Genomic DNA, 26,670 nt, shown 5'->3' on the forward strand with positions numbered 1-26,670 from the left:
CTCACGACTTTCCGCGAGATTATGGTGATCTCTCAAGTTCACGTGTCCCTCAAAATGGACCCTGCAACACTTTTCCAGGTAAACGTCCAATGGCTTCATTAAAAGAGCCCATCTCCTCATCAATCGACTGCCGCCAAAACTTTTAGATTCCGTCAAGTACAAGTCTGGATAACAGCGCCGTTCTCGTAAAAATTCCGTACTCGCGAAGTGGCGTGAACTCTGTAACAAAGAACTGGTTCCACAGACGTTAGATGGAGACTACCCGTTTATTGATCATGGCGACCAGAAAACTGCCCTTCCAGCTCGTGCCCCCCCCCCTTCAACCTTCTCGTCTTCGCGATAGTTCCGCACGCTCCTCGCTGCTCCGTTCCGCGGCATTTCGCAACAAACTCTTTGTTAAGATCACTTATGCGAGAGTTCGCAACACCTTACTGGTCTAACCCAGACCATCGGCATAGGCGTCTGCGGAAAACAGACCCTGACATGGCCTTTCGACTTCCGGTTAAAACAAAGCGACGCGACGCCAGTCTGCTGCACCGGATTCGACTAGGCGTCGCCTTCACTCGACGCTACGCGCACCTTATTGGCCGTGCGGACAGCCCGAACTGTGAGCGCTGCCAAGTAGATGAAACTTTAACCCATATATTGTGCGACTGCCCTCCGTATACGTGTCCCAACGGAAAACGCTGGCTTCAACGTTGGCCGGCATCGGTGTGAACACTCTTAAGTGAAACTAATCTACTGTCCGCAATGTCCGACCAGACAGCATCAACGATGTGCTACAAAGGCATTTATAGATTTTCTCAAGAGTACTGGACTTGACAATAGACTTTAAGAAGACCACTGTGTTACGTGGTTACTGTGCATACGCATTACCTCTTCCTGTCCCCATCATCATCTTCATTACTCTTTTTCCCCCTTCCCCTTTTCTAATGTGCAGAGTAGCAGGCTAGAGCGCTCAAGCCGACCTCTCTGCCTTCTAATAAATTCGCTCTATCTATCTAGCAGGAATTTGTCGCACTTTCAAGCGCTTTCTCTTTCTTTTCGTACTAGCGAGTGCGCTGAAAGCTAGGAAGGGATAGGGACAAGGGGGCAAGATGATGTGTCGCTTCGTCAGCGCCCGTCATGTCCATGAACACTTTTTTTTTTTTTTTTGCTTCGAACGAGCGGCTTACTTTCAGTGCGATCGCCAGCGCGCGCGTAGGCACGTGGCGGCGGCCGCGGTAACTATGGAGCTCACGATGCTCAGTTCAGCCAATGGCCGTCGACTTTTGTGTTTATGGCGCCGTCATTTGGGTTTATGGCACGATTTGTCGAGAGAAGAGGGAGCGATTTCTAGCTGACTGAGAATTCAGCGTAAATTCCACACCGCGCTCTACGCTCTAATGTTTGGCTCACGTGTTCTCAGGAGCCCCGACAATCGATCGGCAGCATTTTCTGACCACGCTGAAAAAAGTGTTGCCGGGCCCCTTTAAGTCGGTAAATTAAACAGAACTCTGATCGGCTAAGATAATATACATTTTCCTTACTACTCACTCGAACCAAAATTTACTAAATTTATAATGCGCCGCTCACACAGACTCAAACTCAGACGGGCTCACTCGGACTCAGATTCACCCAAATCATATCGAGTTTGGCTCTATCGGACTCCAAACTCACGAGTCGGTCCAAGTTTACAGGCTCATGAGTGGGTTGCAGGGCTGCTCTAGAACGACAAGAAAAAAAAAAACATTTCTCCCCTGCCAACCAAAGTGAAACTCACGTTTTATGTAGAAAGTACATATCTGAACACCACCCCACTTGAGAGCTTTGTGGCAGCACCTCTAGATGGCCCAGTGTGCCCAGAGGGATTGGATGTGCCAGAGAGAAGCCTGGTTGTATATGCGCCTCGTGCCAATCGCATTAAGGTCAACAGTAATTATTTATGGCCTTTTGTCGTGCAAGAGTCAGTAACAGCCTATGCAGGCCAAGAAATATTATGATATTCAACCGTTTGTTCCGTGAAAGGATGCAATGTGGCGGTACAACAGCTTAAAAGCAGAAGCAGTAAAGTGTACGTAAAATAAATACTATATAACAAATAAAATAAAGACAATGACAAATGACCTGTATTATGAAAAAAGATTGACGACAAGGATTGATTGCGAGATTACTCCCACCAATATTTTCACTCATGCGGTGTGCCCAATGCAGGGGCGTAGCCAGGGGGGTTCAAACCCACCCAAAATTTTTCAATTTTTCTTGCGTATATAGGCACGCACACATACAAACGCACGCACGAACATACATAAAGTATGGTTGAACCCCCCACCCCCCGAAAAAAATTTCTGGCTGCGCCCCTGGCCCAATGTCTTTCCTGCAGATGCCTTGAATATGAAACTCGACGGTACGGAACATCAGCACATACATTTGAACTTCAATAAGCACCCCTTGAACATTAGCCCAAGACGATTTGAAGGCGAAACCCACCCAGTGCGGCCATTTTACTGGGCACTTTATATCACGCAAGTGATGATTTCTCATTTTTTTGGTCACATGAAAGCCGCGAACACTCGCATGCTTAAGCGCCGAGGGACGCAGGGCGTGGAGCAATGTGAACATTGCTTTATATATTTATTTATTTTTTGTCATGTGACAAACGTCAAATGGCTGCGGAGGCACGAGGTGGATGAGCACTGTGTCTGTCAATAGACTGCAACTGCTTCCACAGTTTCGAAGCCCGAGACATGGCACAAGATTTTTTTTTACCACTGCAATGCTTTGTATGCAATTGTTTATATGCCGGTAAAAAAAGTTAGCAATAATAGTTTTGTCTTTGCCAGTGCCTTATGTAGTTTCAGTAATGAGCGAATGTCACTGAAGCCAACAATATGGCAAGCGAGGGCTCCAGTGACAATCCCTGTTCAACCATCTCTCGTCGCTTCAAGGCTCCATCTTCTCCTGAACTACAGTTTCAGTTGAGTGTAATTAGTTGGCTTAATGTGAAAAATATTTTGCTTTGTCTGCGAATGGGGGGAGTGGCGCTTCAAAGGGTTAAGTGTCGGGTCCCACACCTTACATTGCTTTATGTCTTAACTGCACATCGCATTGTTGTGCAGGAAAAGTGCAGGACAAAGCCAGAATGAGGACAAGGAGCAATCGCCCAAATGTCACGAGCCTTGTTGTGTTATCACGGATGACGATTGCTACGAACGGACACATTTTGACTACTTCCTATCATATGACTGCTTTTCACAGTAGAAAAGAGGCACGCTTTGCATAGTACACCCTTCAACACCAATAACAGAGGCGCAGACAGGGCATCCGTAAATTTTTATTGCGCTTCCTCGATGAAATGCGTATTATATATATAAGTGCTAAACTATATATACTACACAGCCTTTTATATCTGCTACATGACGGATCCACCATGTCTAGCAGAAAAAACAACTTAAAAAGCATTTTTTTTTCACTTGTTTTTTTCATCTCGCTCTGAGTACAAAAGCAATATCGGCACATGCGACATAAACACGTCATTTGAAAATCTCGTCTCGGAGGTTTAAAATTATCTTTTTTTTTTTCGTTTTTGTACACGACAATGGTAAATAGTGCTTTTTTTTTCACAAGAACAAACACAATAACATTCAACTGGAGTGTGCTGTAGCAGCCCAGGTTCTGTGATCTAAAAATTCATGACTTCTTCTGGTCCACAGGCCCGATTGAGCGTCCAAGCTGCGAAGCAAGGCAATGAAAACAGCCTATAAGTAGTTTTTCGCACCTTAATTACAATAGAAAACAGTGAAGAAGTACACAGAATTCACACAAAAAAGTAACTGTCTTGTACACCCTTGCAATCTTTTTTAACAACATCGCGCAAATGTTGAGCGCGAGATATAGTAGAGTCTAATATTCTCGAAAGGTAACGGGATCTGCCGACAATGTGCAAGTGCACAAAGCACACTGAACTGCGAGCACCGTACATGCCCCAAAAGAGCGACATCAGTGGGCGTGTCTCGGCCTCCTCGACGCTCACGCTTTTCAGATGGATGTGTATGCCACTCGTAAAAAAAAGAAAACAAAGGGACTGATAACACAGCAGAAAGCACCGGTATCGAATGCGCCTAGCAGAATAGCACAGACGAGGACACTAGGCTGCGCATGCACACATGCACATACTCTTGACCATTTCTCTGGTGTGCTCCACTGTACAGCGCTGTTTACTTCAAGATTATTTAAAGACATGTTGAAGTAAACAACGTAGCAGAAGGTGCTAGCATCTCAGTGTGCTTTGTACGCTTGCGCATCGTTAGCAGATCTCGTTACGTTTTGAGACTATTAGGCACTGCCACATTCCGCGCTCAACACTTGTGCAATACTGTTAAAAAATTGCGAGGGTGTACATTACTTGAGGGGGAAATCGCACAACCTGTACTAGCTGCAAAGGTTTCCTGTCAAGCTAGCACATGTTTAAGAATTAGGGGTGGACGAATATTTGAGTTTCAAATTCGAGTCGAATAATACCTAACCGAATAATTCAATTCGACTTTCGAATAGCTGGTATTCGAAGGTTCGAATAATTCAACAGGACCAATATCTAAAATGTGACAAATGCCAATGGTGCAACTTGGTTAGGGTGCGGTGGCTAAAACTAACGCTAACGTCGTTACAGCAGGCCCTTCGTTAAAACTGTCACCGATACCATGGTTCAAAAGCGAGCACATGTTTATTTTATAGGAGATTATGTCATTTGCGCACAAAACATGTGCACATGAGAAAACTGCCAAGTTCTTCACAACTTTGCTTCCGAAACGAAGGCACGAACTTATTGAGTAGTTGGGTCGCTTATGCCTCAAGCGCCGTAGGACGTCCTGACTTCGGCCTGCGAAACCCTTGATGATTGGCTTCACATGTGAAAATTTGCTCACACTGTGCATTCGCCACTGCCGCACCACACCACTCATTCAGAAACTCCCATCGTTCCGGCGGGCTGCTGTGAATGGGCACCCGAAGTGATGATGGAGCACACTACCATTGTCAGATGAGCCGTATTGCGCAACCATAGGGGGCAAAAAACTAGCTACCGTACCCCCTGTGCTAGCCGAGAGCCTGAAGCCAATCATGTGGAACAGCTTGTGGCTCTGCATGACAATTTGTAGTCTTTCGGTAGCAGTCACTCACTGCATTATGTGCTAAGGACATGTGCAGATTTCATTTCTTTGTTCTTTCTTTTAAGTTTCAATACAATCATTTGCATTCAATAATCGATATTTTTGGCCACTATTCAGCACTATTCGATTCAAATTCGACTCGGGATTAAATTTCACTATTCGCACACCCCTACTAAGAATGAGACGTACCCCCACGAGCATGCGCAGATCTGAGGAGTTGTCAGGAAGTCCAGACAACTCGCCTCCCTCATTAAAGTCTGTGTGTGCAGCTGTTACCATGTCATTAGAACACTGACTCGGGTGCGGATAAGTTTATCATTATTACTCATCATAAGCATTTGCTTTATCATCATCAATCGTGACCTCAAGCGTGAAAAAAGACCCCTAGATCTGCGCTCCCTCTCAAGTAATATAACAGGGAAACGCTCAAAATTGCATTCAAGGTAATACATACTGACTGACACAATATTTAATGGTAAGCTACCTGAAGACATCCACTTCATGTTCCAATTCACTGATTGTAAGTGCTGCTTGAACATAGTCGATTTATGCTCCCTCCTCTGTTATGTTCTTCAACTTCAAAGTCTTGCAACTTTTATTCCAGGGTAGCCAGTACAATTAGGTTGGTGTTACAGCATACCCTAAATCATACAGCAACCAGTCACACCCTCAGTATCAATAGCGGACATAGCACCAAAAAAGGGCTACAAGACAACACATGGATGGGATGAATGCTCACTTCCATTTATTTAATTCTTGATGACAACAGGCATATAAAGGTACTTTCCAAGATGCACATGCAACGTGCATTTGCTCTCACTTTCCTTAACAATACTAATGAGCACTTTCCAGAGATCACAAGTGTAATGTCTTTATTTTTGACATTATGCGCATGTTCTTTTACTCAATCACTGGTGCAGTGCCCCATCTGGTAACGTAGTAAAGGGCATTTCGTAAACCACTTCAGTGACACGCTTTGTGCATTGCCAAGCACGCTTCTTTCTTCGTGTTTTGGCACTAATTCTACTATGTATTGATACTGGAGATACACCAACTAGCCCAACAGGTAGTACTACTATTGGCAGCCTGTTTAGCCTGGGAAATCATTGCGGTTAATTATTTAAAAGAACCATGCATAAAATATGAACCATAGGAGAAAAAATGAAAATTGACCTCATATTCAAAATAAGCACATGACATTACACATAATGTACCCGTCTCCAGTGCCACATATAAAATAAAAAATTTTAGAGACAATTCTGCTCCAAGGCAGAACTCTCCCACAGCTGCATGTGTACTCCAAATCCAGCGAGTACACATGCCAAATTTCAAAGAATACTGTACAAACAAAGAGTGCCGTATAAGGAAGGAAGCACATGAAACGTGGTAGACTCACAGTAAGAGTCACATAGAGTCTTGCTGGGTAGAGGAAAAGACCAGTAAGTGCTCTGTGCTTTGGCTGGGCGAGTGGTAGAGGGACACGTCCGAGTTGCACCGAGAGCCTACGTCTTCAAAGCACGCCAATTCTGGTGAACACGGAAAGGAGCGATTAAATTAGTGCCCAGCTTCTCCAGTCACAGGTACAACTCTAGAAGGCAGCCGCACTTTCATCTCAAAGGTGGATGCACACCGGCCCCACACCAACGAGCATGATGCATTCTGAAATGATGTCATAAGCTGCACCGTCAATGACACCGCCACCGGAGAACATCACCAGGTGCCGCGCTTCACTCATCTGTGTGGGACCTCTCCTGCTTTCTTAAGTAAACAATAGTCACCCGTGTAAATGAGCAAGATACCAAGTGGAGCGTGGTTGTATGAACAAAGGGCATCCCTAATGCTATACGATGATCAACTTTCTCCCAATCAAGACGTCCACTTCATGATGAAACTATCTTGTAATGCACTTTATGACATCATTATAAGCGTAGCGACGAAGCTAAAGAATCCATATTTTGAAGGAGCCTAAAGAAAAAATTATACATCTCATTTTGACACCTCTAGGTCAAAAACTGCCCATTAAAGGGCTGTTAAAGTACCAAGAAACTCGTTGGCTGATGTGTGTTTGCAGTGCCAAAACAACGTTCATGATGTTCGCATATGACTCATCCTATGAATAATCCCTATTTCGAGTACAATTAAATGCTTCAGAAAGAGAGACAAACATTTCTACAAGTAACAGCATACAACAATATTCAAATATTACCATACATTGCCGATTATAAGTCGACTCCGATTATAAGTTGACCCCCCCAACTTGCAACCCCTTCTAGGGGGGAAAAACGTTCACTCCGAACACAGCCTCATGCTGCGGCCATAGCTCACTAATAAGTTTTTCAGAAGAGGGAGTGATGCAAAGAAACATTTATTTGCCCATGAAACATTGCTTACGACTCGTCGTCGCTTGAGGGAAGGACGCAGTCACGGTCACTGCCATCGTGTGAGCCACTGCTGCTGCTCGCCGTCGGAACGGGTGCCGGTGGTACTGAGATGCCGCACGTGGAAAACGCCGCGCAGACCATGTCGGTTGGCAGTCCATACCAGGCATCGTTGACAGTACGTGCTTTTGCTTCAATATCGTTGCAGCAAACACTCAGGCTCCTGCTTTTCTGGTCGTGAACCCAATCTCGAACCGCCTCCTCAACGGTAGGGTATCGTCCAGACTTCGGTCCGTGAAAGGAACGGCATGTAGCAGCGCACGCGAAGATCTTGGTCCTTTGTTTTCTCCATTCCCTCACGCACTTTTCCGACACATCAAACTTGCACCTTGCTTCAACGTTGCTTTCCGACTCTGCGTAGAGGATCGCTTGCCTCTTGAAAGCAGCGCCGTACTGTTGCCGGCATAGCGGTGGCCTCTTGGCATCTGTTTGGCAGTGTCGCAAATCACGCACACCACTGCTCGCAAGCGAAGCGAAATGCAGAAATGGCGAACAGGCGTGAGTGCAAAAAGACGCAAAGACGCTTGTAGGCGCATGTGACTGGTCATGTGGTTTAGTACCCCCGCGAAGTGCTGCCAGCCCACACGGTGCTGCCAGCTTTTCTGTGGAACGCCGATGGTTTGTCAACGAATCATTTCTATTGCATGAAAACAAAACTGCAGGGTGCATCACAAGATAAATTTCTCTTTATTGATAGAGCATCGTTCACCCTCTATCAAAGGTTTGAAATGCTGCTTTCAAGACCGTGTTTCCCAAGCAGTTCACATTAATGCCGCGCGGAGGTGACTTTTAAACGCGCTCTGTAGTTTCGCCTCGCATGGTTTCATGATCGTCGTGACAGATCGCAAAAATGTCCGGCTCCGGAAGCGGCGCACGTGCGTTGGGAGATAGCTGTTGCCGCGACTCCGCTGCCTCTGCGGCTGATGTTATCGATGCGTCGAATACAGTAAAAGCTCGTTAATTCGGATTTCTAGGGACCGGAAAAAATGTCCGAATTAACCGAATGTCCGAATTATCGAATGGTCGAAATAAACACAATAAATGCACGAGTTTTTTCAACATACCTTTACTTAACAAAGTAATCGCGGATGCTTGTCTGTTTTCGAGCAGAAATTCGCGCGGACACAATTTTTCTGAGCCCTTCAAGGTGCTCAGCAGCTCACATGATGTCTGCAGTACCGCAAAAGTTTCACCCGTCATCCACGCTTTTCGGTTGGCACGGTGATCCACGGGAAGATTGTTGATGTTCTTAAAGCAGCGTGGCTTTTGAACCTTTCCGATAACGAGAAGCGGCAAGCGCTCTGTTCCCGTCACGTTGGCGGATAAAAGTACGGTTACTCGTTCCTTGCTTCTTGCCGCCGATTGAAGGATCCCCTTTCATCACTCTTCATCACTTCTTGTCGGGAGAGCCCGTTATTCAGAGCACGCAAAATTTCTACTTTGGTGGTGAAGTCCTTGGCCTCGTACTTGGGCCGCTTCGCCGGCGTTGCCATCGGCGGAGAGTGCGGTCGCACGAGAAGTCAGCACAAAAGCACCAGCAACGATCAAGCTAAAGGAGCCGTACTGAAACGTTCCTCGATAAATCGGCGATCAACGATGCAGCACACCAACGGGAACAAAGCAACAAAACCCACACGCGAAAAAAAGGCGTTCAACCAGTCTCAATCCAAGCCAAGTCGATAATTGATGTCCATGGCGATGCTGCGTTTGAGCTTCACTTTTGTTCCGAATTGTTCTTTTTTCGTTTTCGAGCCTTGCCAGCGGCCGAAAAGTCGCCGAATTATCCGATTTGCAGTCAAATCTGTCCGAAATAACGAGCGCCCAGTCTCATAGAGTGATGCGTATATTTACAGGGACCAGATGACGTGTCCGAATTAACCGATTTTCCGAATTAACGAGAGTCGAATTAACGAGCATTTACTGTAGCAGGAAATCCGAGGACGACGACCTTTCATCGGACCCCACAGATAAGTCGACTTTACGATTCCGCGTATAGGTCGACCCCTGAACTTTGGAAGGTCATTTTATGAAAAAAACGTCGACTTATAATCGGCAATATACGGTAGTAGACACAACCCAGCACAATTGTAAGCACAAGCATTGGCAAAAGCAAATCATCAGAAGTAATTTTGCTTCGTGCGTTCCCTGATCAGCACTTTATCTGCTGTCATCGGTTGAATCAACAGATCATTTTTATAACGATGAAAGGAAAATTGAAAGGCAAATCTTGCATGAAGCGTCATTTCAAGACAACACGAATGTTGCCTTCAGGTTCTGCTGCGTGGCAATGTAAAGTGCATTGCTGCAAAGCCATGCCCCAAAGGCAAAGTCATGTAGTATAACGAGTTACTCGACCTTTTACTTTATCCTAAAGTGCTTGGTATGACTTGTACAGTCGCGAGCAATATGAGATGGAACACTGAAATTAATTTTAAAGGTCACAGTGGCTCAAAGCAGTTGGCAAGCGCAAAAGTGTTCATAACACTAAATGCTCAAGTGAAAAGGTATCTCTAGCAATTGAATACATCACTTTCATATGTACAGTGGGGATTGAAAGAAACACGAACAGGCGGCATCTACATTCTCTGCTGCTTCACATTTATCTTCAAGCAGTTGTAGCCTGGATGGTAATAAAAAGCCACTACAGTCCTCCACAATAAAATCAAGAAAGACTCTTGCATCTTTTTATTGCCACCAAGGTCAGAGCGTGATGAAAACAGTGCACCACGCTGTTCGCGTTTCTTTCCATCCCCACTGTACACTGCAAGTTATCAATGATTAAACACAATTCGCTGTTCTATCTCATATTGCTCACCACTATACATATGAAAATATAATAGTAATGTCTTTAGAGATGTGTTTGAGCAGTTAAAAGAGGCATTATAAAAAAAAGCACATAACATTCTTTTTACATAACAGCTGTATATGACGAAGATCTCAAGATTTCTTTGTATGCATCGACAGAAACCATTCCATGAACTGAAGGCATCACCATTTAAATTATGCATGCACAATACAATGACTTGGCTTAGTTATTTTAAAAAGTTTGCATAATTAGAAAACAGAGGCAACTTTAACTACGTATATTTATGCAATGCAGCCACCGAAGCAGCAAAGCAATCTGGCAGCCTCACAACCACTAGCACAATGCGAGGTGTGACCACAAAAAAAAAAAAAAACGGCAAATGGCGAGACGAGTATGCAATAGCGAAAGGTGATCGCCGCGACTGGACGAGATCAACTGGCATCTAATAAGAGAACCGCGCAAACCACTCACCACTGCCGCTAGAAGTGCGCGCTGCTTGTCTCTCCTTGTACGGCGACTCGTTCATGGCATCGGCGATCCTCTCCATGAGCTGCTCCTGTCCGTTGGCATGAGAAGATGCACCCGAGCTGTCGGACCAGTGGCCGCACACTTCCAGAAGGCTTGGCGGCCCTTCGAAACTACCTATTGGGCGAGAAAACCAGAAAAGAGAGGTCAGTACAATGCCCAAAGAAAATGCTTTTGGTGCTGTTCCATTCAAATAATGCCTGCTCAAAACATTGTCACCCTTTATAGAATTCCTGCCATGGACTATTAAGCGTTTGCTGATTGCAAGTACCACAGAAACACAGACACACAGAGGTTAACAAGACAAAGCGCAACTTTATATTGTTTTGAAAAACCTGTTAAAAGTTGCACTTCATCCTTTTAACTAAAGGTCAACATGACCAACTAGCCCTATCATCGCCTTACTGCCCTGGAAGTTATTCCTCTGTACATGCTATATGTGTCCCAAGCACCGAAACTGGCATGCCTTTTATTTTCAATGTCAGCTGTTAATGATTTCCAGTAATGCTTTGCAGTCAGCACAATCACACTGGTATTTGTTATTATACAAGGTGTGCATGTGTGTGTAAATAAGGGACAAAATGTGTTGTGTCCTTTGACACCTATACACTCAAACCTCATTACAGTAGAACCCCGCAGATACGTTTTTGGAGGGACTGTAGGAAATAAACGTAAGAGACTGGAAACGCAAGAGCCGAAAAACAGGAAATACGACAAAATATTTAGTGGTACAGAATTTTATTTCAATGCTTACGCGTGAAAAAAACCGTGCAACGTTGCCTGGTGCTTTTACTCATGTCCAAGCGGCACGAAAAGTTTTTCGAGCACCTGCAGTCTCACATCCTTTCCATAAACCTAGTGCCACCACAGCCGACACCTGACAAGCGATCATTTACGGCGATACCTTCGCGAGATTGTCGCCGGTTGCGTCGGCGTCTCCGAGCGATACCGTAGAACCATTCGCATAGTGTGGGACCACCGTGGCTTGTAGTAAACGGTCGAACGCCTTGCGAAAGTAGAAGTACCCCTGAAAGCAGCTCCACCAACTCCTAAATTTCGTCACTGGTGCACACATTGACGCACTCAGCCATGGTCTAGTCGACGGATAGAAACGCGGAGCTGGGGACGGCGTCATCCACAGAAATGTAATCAACGTAGGTGATTTTTTTTAGTACCAACAGCTATAGGCGTAAAGAACTAAGCACACGCAAGCACGACCAGCGCGGCGAGTCCCAACCGCGAAACCGCACACATGACCACATGAACTCCAACCAGCTCGAGCTCCTACGATGATGAGTCTACGCCGACGCGATGGCAGAAGTAAATGCCAATCTCGAAGGCCTTGCTTTCGCAAGCAATTACGTCATGGACGCCATCTCTGCAATATAAATCTCAAAGGCCTTGCTTTCGCAAGCAATTACATCATAGACGCCATCTTTGCAATACCGATCTCGAAGGCTATGCTTTTGTTTGCGTCAACCGAAAGTACCTGTCGCTTGCTCCTCACATGCGGCTAATGTTACGGTCAAACCATTCCAAGCTGCGTGAAAAGTCACCATGGCCGCTCTCTTCAGTACTCATTCGGTTGGCTCGGAGCGCACTTCGCGACGTATCATACAGGAACGGTCCCACAGTTACGATGTAACAGCGGAGTTCCCAATACATTGTACCCTATGGGAGCTGTGCCGGGACCGGCAGAAAATGATGTAACAGCCAGAAAAAAGCATCAGAAAGGAACGCAACAGCGGGGTTCTACTGTACAACAAAGTCGCACCTGCCACGAAAATAACTTCGTTATATCCGAAAATTCGTTATAAACACTTATTTTTAACACTGGTCTATGACAAGACTATTCTTCATTTACTTCGTTATAACCGATAATTAGTTATATCCATGCTCGTTATATCGAGGTTAGAGTGTACTCTGTTTCATATATCAGATGCAACACTGCGGAAGTTATGCAAGTTTGGTCAGCAAAATGTGTAAGTCCGCACGTCTTGCACTTGGATTTTGGCATTGCAAACGTGGCCTCCGCGATTGGCTCCAGCTGCACGCTACGGAACTAATCACGGAGGCCACAATACGAAAACAAAGAGATGCTAAGTGATCCAGAACAACCTACTGACAAGTGTATAAAAAATGGGTTTGCTTATTCCCAAGACACAAAGCATCTTCATTTATTACTCAGTCTAAAAACAAAAAATCACACTACGAGTGGTAAGATCCTTCAACTAACTATTTCTTGGTGCGAACGAATCTACTGCAATAAGTATCGTTAGCTTCCATAGCACTGCACCCGATGTATGGAACGAAGCATAGTAGCCTCTTTCCAATCTTGGTACGCTTCTCCGCATGGCACCACTGTACTGCGGCAAAAGTGACTTACGAAGCGTTCCACAGCACAACAGATCAAGGCCAGAACATCTCATTTTTTTTCTCTCTCTCTCTTCCTCGACCAATATGGGACCACCACAGGATTAGTGCACATATTTTCCGGTAGGGACAAACAAAAATATGAAGTAACCGAATTAACGTGATGAAGCAGTTTAAATTAAGCAACTTTAAAATACATTGAAAACATCCTTGGCCAATCAAAACTTCGAAATTTGTTTGTATTAACCGAAAGTTGAATTACGAAAGTTTGAATTATCATGAGTGCATTGTAGAATAAAATGTTAGAGTGCAATGGTGGTCCACTATGCCTTACCAGACGTGGCCTCAATCAGAAGCGGAGGAAAAGCGCTGTCCGAGAGGTAATGGCTCATGGCGGGCACAGCTACGGGAACCGACATGGGTCCAGAAAAGCTGCAACACAAAGAGTAAAAGAAATGTTCTTCATTACACAGCAATGACATTACACGCCGACATTAGCCACACGCATGTTGCATTCACACATGGAGGAAGCAATACTCACTTCAAATGTTTTGTGTTAGCAGTAGGGGCGTGGTGGATTATGAAAGTACAATACCATCCAACATTAGTCCGAAAACGAAGCAATGAAAAATCTAAAAAAGACAAATATTCCCTGTTCTGACACATATCAGTAATTTATAAGTTGGATCTTTGCAAATCCCTTGTAACTAAACACTGTAATAGTAATTTCACGCTAGCTGCAAGATTGAAAGATCAAATATATGTCCCATTTTACCACCATAAAAGATGCAGGTCAGAGAGCTATGATATCCTTTTTTGATGCACAGTTAAAACCACCCTGCAACACTCTTTGAACATGGTCAGAAAATTCTGCCAATTGGTAGTCGAGGCTCCTGCGAACATGTGAGCCAAACATTACAGCGTAGCACGTGGCATGGAATTTACAATTAAATTTCAAAATCAACAAGAAGTCATTCGCTCTTCTCTCGACAAATGATGCCATATAACCAAATCAACTGTTGTCATATACCTAAAAGCACATAGATGCAGCCAACTGGCTGAGTTGAGCATCATGAGCTGCATAGCTACATGATGCCGCGATGTGCTCAGTGCCGCTCGCTATTAGCGCACTCGCGATCACACTGAAAATGAGCTGTGTGTTCAAAGAAAACAAGAAAAGAAAGTACTCACGGACACTAGGGATGGGCGAATAGTAAATTTGAGGTTCGAAGCGAATCCGAAGCGAATAGTGATTTGGTCGAATAATTTCGAATCGAATAGTTCGAATAGTATTTACCGCATATTATTAAGAAAAACGAGCATTTTTGTCATGACCCTTGCACAATATTTTTAAGAATTCGAACTAGGTATGAGTGAATGTCACTTTTTTGGTTTGAAATGAAGTGGAAGAAACCTTGAATAGTATCAATATATCAATAGCAGTAGGCTGCAAGTTATAAGTGGTACAATACGTTACAATTTAAAAATTATTTTACTTAGCGCATATAAGCCCATATAACACACTTTTAAACTTTAAAAAAATATGTACATTTAATTAACCTTGAAGTGTGGCTTCGCAGCAGTGCAGATTCCCCTCTGGATGGGTGGTTTCACAGCACAGCAACCCGACGCTGCCGTGAAACCACCTTTACAGGGGGTTTTGCGCGGTCAAACGTACATATATTCGTTCATTTCGAATACTTCGAAATTTCGAATAATATAAATTCGTATCGAAGCGAATTCAAATACTTTAATATTCGTTCGAATATTCGAAACGCCTGAACATTCGCCCATCCCTAGACATAACGTGTGGATGTAGCTTCTTTGCCCCCTTGTTATCCCTCCTCCTGCGTAGCTTTCAGTGCACTTGCTGGGACGAAAGGAGAGAGAAAGCGCTTAGAGCTTGCGACGAATCCCTGTAACTCCGCTTGTACTTGACGGATTCTAAAAACTTTTGCGGCAGTTGATCCGCGAGACTCTGACAGTGAGGTCACACAATGATTATTTGGAAAAGTGTTGCAGGTATTGTATTGTTGTAAGGTTGAAGATTGTTGAAGGTATTGTAAAGTTTATGCTTCACTTTACTTAAACTCCCTAAATTTTAAAAAGCTCAGGGAAAAAATTTTAGATGTAAATAGCACTACATTGGTGCTGCTACCTGATACTATCACACGGTTGTGCAAGAGGGCTGGAATCTGTTTCTGTGTCTTGGTAAAAAAGAAGAAACAGCCAGAAAAAGGCACCAGTTTCTGTGAGCTCTGTTTTATTCAGTAGTAGTTGTTATTTTGGTAGCTGCAGTGCACATCAAGAGATGCTATAGTTTATACTTGGTGGTTAATGTGTAGTTGTGCTACATTACAGGCAAACATGTATTAACGATGTTTTATTGCACAACCGCTGAGATGACTAATACAGTGTAGTGGCACACCTTCAGAAATAATTCGGGTGTGGCTGTCATGATAATTATTTATTTATTTAGTACCCACAGGCCCATTCAGGCATTGCAATGTGGGGAGGGGGTAAAGTAGAATGACGAACATAAAGATTGCAGGTTTAGATAAATTTGTGTAAATGAAAAATGCAGATTATTATCTGCCAGAACAGAAGCACACAGCTACATCACAAATATGTCATTTGAAGGAAGAGTTAAAAAATGAGCGAAAGAGAGTATAATGACAACAAAGATTCGTAATCAAAAGGCAAAGAACAAAGCAAAGAAGGGAAAAATGAGCCTTTAGGGAAGCGTGAATTAATTTTTCCGACTATCCGATCTTTTGGACCATTTTGTGCTTCCTAGGAAGTCTAATAAATCTGACACTGATTGTGTATAGCAACACTGGAGCCACTATAAATTGCTGGGGATTATGTCAATGCATTCTAGAACTTCATCACAGAACAACGCAACTTTAGCCAAAGGCTGCTTTCAAGTTTTATAACTTACATTCACCAAGCATGATACTATTTAAAAAAAAGAGGTTTGTTATCGCACACGAGAGCACTGACCCTGGACTCTGCACGTCGGAGTCTTCACCATAGGAATCGGGGGACAGAGGCGTGTACTTGTCGGAACCCTGCGAATGTTGCGACGACAGAGGGGTGTTCGCGGGGGTTTGAAGAGTCTTGAACGAAAACTGGGGGCCCATCCATAGCCTCCGATGTGGGCCCACGTGGGTGATGATCTCAACCTGAAACAGCACGACAGCAAGTGTTCGTGGGTAATGTGGCAGCACTCAAAACCTTTGACCATCACAAACACTGTTGCCAGTATATAAATGAATATTGCGTACCGTATTTACTCGAATCTAACGCGCACCTTTTTTCCGGTAAAACGAGTCCAAAAATCGCATGCGCGTTAGAATCGAGTACCGAAAAAAAAAAACTCGGGTTATCGTATTGCCATCGGCATTTCAAAATGGCCGCCTCCTACGCGCCTTGGCCATTTGTGTTCAGTTCGTACGTGTGATGAGATTGTCATCCCGTTCTGCGTTCGCATCGACGGCATGGAAGTGCCGACTCCAAATACTCGACGAGTGCACCACGATGCCGCATTTAAAATAATAGTTATTACATACATGTGCAGAGACGGACGGAAATCGGGCTGCATTGCGGTCGTTCGGAGTTCCGAAAACGTGCGTGCGAGACTGGCGCAAACAGAAGCAGAAGATTTTTTTACAGCAAAGCTTCACGAAAAGGTTTCAGTGGACCAAAGCAGGGCCAGTTTCCCGAAATCGAAGTGCGTTGACAGCGACAAGGAGTTGTCCGACAGCGACGAGGACTGATCCATTACGCGACTCGTATCGCCGCCGTAGTAGTGACAGTTTCAGCGGCAAGGCCCGCTTTTTGACTTATTTTTTAAAACTTTAGTTCTTTAAAACCCAAATGCTTGTTCTTCTGAATGCGTGAAGTTTGACTCCTGCGGACATTTTTTTTGTTCTTTTCTCTCACGAAAAATGGGTGCGCATTACAATCGATGTTTTACTTTTCTTTTTTTTTTTGGTCGCGGAAAACGGGTGCGCGTTACAATCGAGGGCGCGGTAGAATCGAGTAAATACGGTATTCAATATTGCATAAGAATATTGAATATTGTCTATGTGCTTTGAGTTGTTGACTAATTTGTCCTTGCGCTGGTAATTGCTAGAATCCTGGTTAACTCAAATGGTCGAGCCTGCACCCAAAAAGGCATTGGTCCCGGGTTTAGTCCCCAGAGCAGGACAAATTTTTCTTCAAGAAGCTTTCCTTTCTGAGAAATCCGTACGGATTTTCTTGTGGCTTCGTACTATGGATGGGTGGTTGTCAATTATCCCTTTCATAGATGAACACGAAATATGTAAATGTAATTCAGCTAAACGAGGCGAAAATGGGTGCTAGATGGCTACACGCTCAGTCTTTGGATGAAATTTCTTTAAAAACCAAAAAGCCAAGGCAGCCATTGATCTGAGTTGCAAATGTAGAACCTTCTGCAGCAAGTCATAAGAAAGTCACTCTGGAGAAATATCACCAAACAGCACAAGCTAACCATTCTTATGACTAAAGGGCACAGCTACTGCAAAAAAGCACTGTCACTGCCAATAATTTGGATACACTCACTTATCTGGGCAACCGCATGAAGCCGCCATTTGCCCAACAGACTTGCGCATTAGGATGACTGAAATTTCAGCCCCCTTACAGTGGGCCAATATATCGTCATTCGAACCTCGTCTGCACGGGTGCATGCTAATTCAGCAACGTAGTCATACATCAAGGCAATCATTTGGTTTTGATATAAGGCCAGTCGTGCCTCAAAACTACCAAAGCCTTTTCTGATTTTGCAGTTTCCCACCACACCCGAACCACAGGACAGGCTGAGCCAAGCTATTAAATTGCAAAAGCTGCATTCATGATCCGTGACTCAAATTATGCGCCCTATCCAACTATTGCTGAGGAACCCAAAACCTTTCAGCTATCGTAACACCTTTAACCTCTCTTAAAAGACTGCCAAGGGGTAGGGGTCTGGTGCATGCACTGACCGTGCTTTTGTCTGTCACGACAACAGGACAATGGTCAAAACAAGGACTGACGAAGTCGTTAACCCCTTAAGGGCTCATTTAACAAAAAAAATATGTTCCAAAATTGCCAAATTTTTATATGATGCGAAATGCTTCAGTAATCTGTTCAAAACAAAAAATATTTGCGCAAACTTTTTTCGGCAGATAATAATGTTTTATTGGCCATTCTTCGCTCCATCATGTATTACTCTATATATACATGGGGCATTTGAGGTGTATTCTGCAAAAAATTTCTGCAACTCTAGAAAGTAAAGGTTGGAATTGAAGTGCTGCGCACAAAGTGCACTATTCCTTGATAGTTCACTTGGTGTGATAGCGTTCGAAGCACGGCACTGCGCAGAGAGCCTTCTCGCACCAGCTGCACCAGATCCTGGTTTCCTTGCGGATGTTTTTGCCATTTCCGTCAACATGTGGCCATGTTTGTTTATAAAACGTGCGGGAAACACAACGCGCGCATTCCGCCAACTGTTGTGCAAACGCTCATTCAACAAAAGCGCCTATGACTGAACCCATGCTGCCATCTATGGTGTAAATAGAAAAGCACCATTTCTCGAGCTGGGCTCGTCAAAGACCTCTATGATGCGAGGAAAACACAAGGCGCGCATCCCGCCAACAAGTGCGCAAATGCTCATTCAACAAAAGCACCAATGATGGAACCCATGCTGCCATTTGTGTTGTAAATAGAAACGCACGATTTGACGAGCTGGGCTCGTCAAAAGCCTCTTGGAACATTGCGGAAGACCCATGATGACCACAGGTCGTCATAAGCAAAAAAGTGGCGACTGCTCATGACGAGCTTAGGTCGTCATAAGCCCTTAAGGGGTTAAGCAAGCAAATGTGCATGCATTAGTGAGCTGACGAGCTTCTTGGGCCATTTTTCGACCCAATCATTCGATTTTCAGGTGGTTTCCATCAAGTTTGAGTTATTTTTCAGTGACCGTAGATTTGAAACGTCATTACGCAAGGTGTGTGTGGTGGCCCACCCACCTGTGAAAGCCAGCTGTCATCGTTCTCCTTTTGGCTCCGTCCGGAACCTTCCATGTGGCTCATTCCATTGATGTCTGTTTTTCAGAGACGACATGTACACTTATCATTACACAGACAAGAAAAGAGACAGATCACAAGCATCTTAACGAACCTTCTGTATTGCACACAAACCTGAACAGGGCTAGACTAAGGCCATCAAAGCTTGCATACAAGAACAGTGATAACAGGCTGCACATTTAACAAACATTCTAATACCATTCACTCCCATATAAGCAATATTTCTGTTATATCTTACAGGACTGACTAATGACTCAGAGTTGCTCACTTCTGACATACCCCATCTGATACGGTTTACAATGTTACGATATCCATTTCGGCAGTACAGTTATAGATTTGAAAACATGATGCTTTTGTGCTAAAAGTTTTTAAAGATGCATGCTATTCAGAAATTCTTGTAAAAAGATGAAAAGCCCACATGAAATCATAACTGAAGAGTGTGTAGGCTTTAACAATCCACTCTTAATATGCCAAGAATTAATGGAACAGTTCAAAAGATGTCAAGACCAAATGGATTTTCCTTTTGCAGTACCATTTACGTTAGGGTGTACATGGTACGGCTTCATTTACTGATTTAAGCCCACCCATGAACCAATTCGTGATTTCAACAGAGGCCATTAGGAAGGACGAACCTTTGAAGGACTGCTTCCCAGTGGAGGTGTTGGTGGCCACCTGACCTCCCATCATGAGGGGATTGTTGCTGCTCAGTGGCTGTTTTGTATCGTGGCTCATGGGTGGCCTGCGAGCACCGCCGACGAGAAGAATGAGAATGCCCAAAGCAGCACACACTTGTTGTAAAAGTGTGAGCGGAAAAACAGCATGAACGGAAAGGAATTGACAGGAACATATGCTCAACTCGCAACTGAGTTGTAAGTTAAGCGTCTGTCCACAACTTCTTTCCGTTCCTACTGTTTTTCCACCCAATCCTTTAGAATATGTTGCACCCGCTGGCCCAGCAGACTACTATCTTAAACAGCGCACACTTGCCATGCTTGTGAACTTTCCCAAAAAGTCAACGCCCCGCAATTTCTGGATCTCAAACTGACATTGTCAACCGGCCACACACGCTGGACGTTCCATCCTGGTTCAACAAAACCTGTTCAATTATGGGACTCCACACTCAAAAACAGTAAAGAATGGACTGCACTGTCTTGATTTTGCTCTGCAGTAAAAAAAAATCTAATAAACAGATCAAGTTTTCCCTTCAATTAGACAAGCTTCTTTTTGGCTCCCCATCGCACACTACCTTGAGTGCTTAATAACGAGAAAATCTTTTGAAGAGAGCTTGTATGACAAAAAGAGAATTGAACTATCTCAGACACAGAGCAAATAGGAAAATAAATATTGCCATTATGCCCTACGTTCATCAAGCATCACATGGTCTTAAATGAAGAACGTTCTTGTTTCATGAAATGAAGTAACTCACAGACTGTCTGGCCCCGCCAGCCTGTGCATCATTACAAAGCACCAAATGCTCAGTTAAGTCAGCCATACATTTGGTGCTGGATGCTATCACTCAGCTCTTTTGCCATCTAGACTAAGCCACTCAACATGACCCAAGTGTCCGCAACACAACGACAATCGTCAACTAGCTTACTTGCATTTCATTACATGAAAATTCGGTGCTCACTACTCTGCTCAAGAATGCTATGTCAAGCTGACAGTGCGGACCGGGTACGCGGCACTGAAGAAAGAAAATGCAGACAAGACAGAAGTGACTATTGCTGTACAACAGCAGTACATCCCAAAGGCTGTGACCGTATGCCCCATAGGGTGCACTCCAGAAGTATGCTCCGAAGGGTGTACTCCAATACTATGCCCCAAGGCCCAGAAGTACACCCCAAAGGGTGTGATTGTATGCTCCAAAAAGTGTACTCCAGCAGTACACCCCAAAGCCCCAGAAGTACACCCAAAAGGGTGTGACTGTATGCCCCAAAGGGTGTGCTCCAGAACTATGCCCCAAAGCGCAGTTTACCCCAAAGGGTGTACTCCGGAACTCTGCGATAGTGCCCCAGAAGTATACCCCAAAGGGTGCAACAGCACACCCCGAAGCTCCAAAAGTGTGAAAGAAAATGCAACAGAACCTACCTGAGCAGGTTCCATTGGGCGTAGGCAGTCACGTCGAGCTCAATGGGCGAGTCTTCAGTGACTTTGTTCACGGAAGAGCATGGCCTGGGGTCGATGATGTACTCCGTGAGAGCACCATTACACGTCATGATGAAAAGGGAGTCAACAGGATTCTTTTCTGCATTCAGGAAAACAAAACAAAAAGGGGGAAAAGAGAGAATACCCGAGTTCACTGGATGAAAGAAAAGAAGCACATAGAAGCCTCCGTGAAATTCTGAAAGCTATTACAAGGGCCTTCAGGCATCACCCAATCGGCCTACTAATGGTGAATTTTCTTTTACTCAAGAACACAGTGCATCCATTGAGTACCTATAAGAAACAAACATATAAGAAAGCATAGTCATGCATGACTAGCTGAGCGTCGTGGAGATTGGCTAAAGTAGTTTAAAGACTCCTTTGATGAAAGAAAGTGCTAACAAGAACAACAAAGATATATGCAAGCAACAAATACAGGCTTGATATGTCACGTCGCCCTGTGGAACTGCATTTAAATCCTTCCTTTCTTCCCATTAAGCTTGTGCGATTATGAGACATTCTCAAACGTTCAATCATATGTTATGCTAGTCATTGTTCATTTCAGTTAAAATTCCAGCATTAGCAAATTACTTTGAAGAAATTATTGATTAGAAAACATGTACAGTTTACATTTTCAGTACTGAGGCACAAGTGCGTTGTCATAAAAATGGCTCACAGTAAGCGGAAACCTAAAGGGAACAGTTTGTAACAGACACCAATCAACTTTTCAGGGCATTATGCAGTGCTGTCAAACACAAGAAATCCCTTTTTAAAGAGACAGTCAAAGGGAAAATGATTTCACGTGAATAAGTGAATTACCCTTCCCTAAAACCAAAAGCCCCACTTGTGCTATGAAGCCAACAAACATGCAAAAAAAATACAAGTGGCGACACTGCCATTGAAGTCCTTGCAACAACTAGCCGTGTAGGGTCTACAAAATCATTTATTGGTAAATATGGATTCGTTGTGCTCCAAAGGAGCCAGAGGTGTAACTTCGAAAGTTTTAGGAAACTTTACTGAGACAATGGAACCAAATATGAAAAAAAGATTGACATCTGTGATGTCAAATTGACATAAAGATGTCGGGGTTTTGCAGCGGAATTAAAAAAATGAACCTTTGACTTTCATTTTCTCGTCTACTGACGAACCTATCAGGAAATCATGAAATTAACAACAATAGAGTTCTCAAAGAAGAATCCATCAGTCTGAACTCATTTCTGTTTCATTTTAGTGTTTCGAAAGGAAAATTGACAACCACCCATTTGCAGCACGCAGCCACAAGGAAATCCATAGGAATTTTTCCGAAAGAAAGCTTCTTAGCTGCCCAAAAATTCATCCCGAGAAATCCATATGGATTTCTTTGTGGCTTCGTGCTATGAACTGGTCGTTGTCAATTTTCTTTTGTTAGCCCTTCCACCACCTTGTGGGATTCCGCAGAACCGACTTGCAGTACTTTAGCGTTCCGTTAAAATGAATCCATGAACCCCAATGCTGCGCACTAAAAGGTCATTTTGTTCGAACACTGGCCACAGCCCTCTGTATTCTGTAATGCATCAAGACGAAACAAATGAAATGAGATGGCCCCCTCACCCTTCTTGTCGCGAGACGTGCTCGGGCTCCCAACCAGCCAGGCACGGGGCGGGGCAAAGGCGGCTGCTATGCTAAAGGCCTCCTTGGTGGCGGGCCCCGAGGGACGGCGCCCCCTGGGGGGACTATTCTGGGGGGCGCCGATGCCGGCCACCGAAAAGGCGGTCCCCTGTTTGATTTGGGCCAGGGGGGACACCAGCGTCGGTTGCGGGCCCAGACGCCGAAGGCTACCGCCTGAGGCGTACTTTTCCAGGCTGCTGCTTGACGAGCCTGGGTGGGGAGGATCATGTGAACACTTGCAGCATAAGCACGTCCTTTTCCACGATTAAAGAAGAACATGACTGGCCGCAGCTGAGCCAAACAGAACAATGACTCGTGGTACATTTTATTGGCCAAAGGCATTTAGCTCCTTACATTTATGTTCATAAAGCTTAAGCTACTAAATATGCGTCTTTCGTTTTCCAAGTCAAGTATGATGGCAGTTGCACAGGAAGTTGCAAAGTGTAATCCGTCATGGTGAGATCCAGTCTTTGCCAGGGAACAGAGAAAAGTTAAGAGAAAGAAAAAGAATGAGGAGGAGGAGGAGGTTGATTAATGTAGGAAATAAATGGCTGAACTGTAACCAGAAAACAAAATGAAAAAATAAAACGGTGATAATGAGTTAAAATATCAAGAAAGAGAAATTACAAGAGTAGAAAAACAATAAATTCACTATTGCAACAACACATGCAACAACTGTTCTAACATGTCAAGCTAATCCGAGAGTCCGAAAAAGCATCACACTTAAGGTCACAGGCCTCGATTCGGTACTCACAAAGGAAACACATCAACTACAGTAAAACCTCGTTATAACGAAGTTGAAGGGGGAGTCGTAATTACTTTGTTATAACCATTAGTTCGTTATAGCCAATATCCATTTCTACCGACAATTAGCACGCAAGAGAGGATGTACTCACTACCGAATCTCACAGCAGCCCGCCACGCAAACGAAAAACGGCCGTCGCACGGAGAAAAACTAGTAAAAATAAGAAAAAAAGAAAGAAGAGCAAAGAACTGCTAATTTATTCACGCCAAACTCGGCGCACCAGCTGGCGGCTCACTTAGCAGAAAAAAAGTCCTTAATAGACTTCTGCCGTGTCTTCCTCAGACGGATGATGCCTTTTCCGGCCGCTGCCGCTATGTCGAGTCCGTCCTCGCCGTCATCGTGAGCGCCGAAAATCGGGTTCGCAAACTCCGGGCTGTCGTCGACACATTCGTCACTGTCGTCATTCACCACCCCTGTCACCGCGCGCACAATTTCAGCCTCTGTGAGCTCTTCGGTTGTCACTGCGTCAGCATCGGCACTGACGTACGTGCAGGTGTCGCAGTCGGGCACAACTCCGGCGTCAACGAGAGCGTCCCACGACGCCAAGTCTTGGTCACCCCCGGCACCCTCATTGGCGGCAGCACCGGTATCTTCGCTGTCACCGCCGCTTTTGACGCCAAACGAGGCATGTCGGAAGCAGTTGGCGATCGTGCAACAGCACCGGTGACTGCTTCTTTGTTGCTCAACGCTACGCCGAAATCTTGGGCCACTTTTTTCTTCTTGACGCCGGACTTAACGACTTTCAACATAGCCGCCTTCTGCTCGATTGTAATCGTTTTGCGCTTTCGTTTGCCGTTGCCGTCGTCCATCTCCTGTCTAGCGGCGGGAACCGAGAAAGACGCTGTTCTCATGCACACGCAGGAGGAGACGCTGCGGCCGCCGAGGTGAGCGGACGCGTTCACATCGGCTCCGTCTTTTGCGAATGTTTCCGCGGCTTTTTTGGTCACTGTGTGGTGCAAATTTGACATCATCGGATCCGTGAAGACGAGAGGATTCGGCGGATACTTGACTTTGAGGTGGGCCACCCTTTTTTGGAATTTATTTGGACTTTTGTGCTCGCGCCGCGTTGGCCGGGAGCTGGCCCAGCGTCTGGTAGCCCTATACGTGGAGGGACGCGCGCGTCCGGCATGGCAGCAATGCAAGTCGAAGGGCAGGTGCTCCCGACAGAGGAATTTACTGAAGACCTGGGATGGCGGACGGTGCCCAGCCGAAAATCAAGAGCACTGACGAAGCCTGGATTAGGCGATGACGGTTCACAAGGCGAGATGGCTGAACGAAGGGGCGCGGGTGAACGGCGCAAAGGCTTGGTAATCAAGCAACGCATTATGAAGGCATCGCGAATGCCGCCGATGCCAGAAGAGCACATCAAGATAGTCATTCGCCCACGGGGTGGATTGAATTTGGAGAAAGTTAGCCCCACAACGGTGGGCAGGGCTATCGTCGAGGCGGCAGGCCTCACTACTGAGCAGACTACAGAAGATGTTATCTGCCCCAACTTTATGCAAAACATCTTGGTGGCTAGTACGCCAGAAAGGAACAACGCTGAACGATATGTGAGAATCAGGTCAATCAGAGTGGCGGACAAGAATTTTGAAGTCAGTGCGTACGAGACGGCCCCACACACGACGTGTAAAGGGGTCATTCGCAATGTGGACATTATGGATGGCCCTGCGACCCTTGAGCGGAACATCGTGAATGATCGCAATCCACTGGCTATGGCGGTCAAAAGAATCAAGAATACAGGCTCAGTCATCATTGTCTTCGACGGCTTAAGAGTGCCCAATTTTGTTAGGTATGGACCAACCTTGGTCCGGTGTTACTTGTATCGAAAGCAAGTGGACATATGTTATGTGTGTGGCAAGCTTGGACATCGGGCGGATGTCTGTCCGGCGCCCGATTGTCTTGAATGCCGAGGATGTGGGGCTCGGAACCCTGAAGAGGACCATAACTGTGAGCCTTGTTGCAAACTTTGTGGCGGCCGACACCTGACGGCGGATAAACAATGCAGACAACGGTACCAGGTTCCCTACGTCGTGCGTGTTCGACGACAGGAGAGAGCCAGGGCGGAGCTAGCAGCGGAACAAGAAGCAGCCGAAGCGGCGCAGCTGGCGAGCGTCCCCCAACGCTCTAGGGGATGCTCGCGCTCTCGGAGCCGGTCAAAGTCGAGGCGGCAGTCATCGTCTGGGACTCCAGCCCCAGGAGCCGCTCTGTGTCTATTGGTGGAGGCGGCGGTGCAGCTGGAGGCCGGGCCACCTGGGCTGACAAGGTCAAGGGCAGCATCAACACCGGCCGAACGCGTGAGCAGAGCCAGGAGCATGTGTCTGGTAATAGGGATAAAGACAGGATTGCGCAATTGGAGAAAGAAAATCATAGCTTAAAAGCCGCCATTGAAGGGCTTGTAAAAGAGATAGCTGAACTTAAGAGAAGCTTACAGTCCGCTAACAGCGGTAGCTCAGGTCAGGGTAGCAAACCTGATGGCCCGGTTGAGGTACCAAGGTCTGTGGAGGTTGCTAAAGAGAACATGGCTGACGAGGAGACGCCAGCTCCGAAAAAGAGGGCCCTCTCCTCGACTGTGCGGGTTCAGGCCAAGGTTGGTTCCGAGCTTAAAGAAATGATGGCGGCATTGCAAGAAAGCGTAAATCAGGTCATTAATAGATTGGAGCGGATAGAAGAGCGAGAAAATGTCACGGATCAGAGA

At 45.2% G+C, this 26,670-nt stretch overlaps 2 protein-coding genes across 4 annotated transcripts in view; one reads left to right on the forward strand and one right to left on the reverse strand.

The window, feature by feature from the left end:
- LOC119390336 (cytochrome c oxidase subunit 6A2, mitochondrial) overlaps nt 1-26,670 on the forward strand; it is a 673,327-nt gene that overhangs the window by 59,929 nt on the left and 586,728 nt on the right. The window lies entirely within an intron of this gene.
- LOC119390324 (BCAS3 microtubule associated cell migration factor) overlaps nt 3,295-26,670 on the reverse strand; it is a 65,691-nt gene continuing 42,315 nt past the window's right edge. For 2 of the 3 annotated variants that reach the window (XM_037657919.2, XM_037657921.2), the window contains 9 exons: nt 23,111-23,377; nt 21,467-21,623; nt 20,011-20,117; nt 19,322-19,395; nt 16,293-16,474; nt 13,624-13,721; nt 10,863-11,033; nt 6,544-6,673; nt 3,295-3,711 (listed from right to left, as the gene is read on the reverse strand). In XM_037657919.2, coding sequence (XP_037513847.1) covers nt 6,552-6,673; nt 10,863-11,033; nt 13,624-13,721; nt 16,293-16,474; nt 19,322-19,395; nt 20,011-20,117; nt 21,467-21,623; nt 23,111-23,377 — 1,178 coding nt within the window. In that variant the 3' untranslated portion in view covers nt 3,295-3,711; nt 6,544-6,551. Of the gene's footprint in view, nt 3,738-6,523; nt 6,674-10,862; nt 11,034-13,623; nt 13,722-16,292; nt 16,475-19,321; nt 19,396-20,010; nt 20,118-21,466; nt 21,624-23,110; nt 23,378-26,670 lie in introns of all 3 variants that reach the window. The other variant, XM_049414738.1, reaches the window with a different exon arrangement.

The sequence above is a fragment of the Rhipicephalus sanguineus genome, chromosome 4 (genome assembly GCF_013339695.2).
Source record: "Rhipicephalus sanguineus isolate Rsan-2018 chromosome 4, BIME_Rsan_1.4, whole genome shotgun sequence".
In the NCBI taxonomy this organism is placed as follows: Eukaryota; Metazoa; Arthropoda; class Arachnida; order Ixodida; family Ixodidae; genus Rhipicephalus; species Rhipicephalus sanguineus.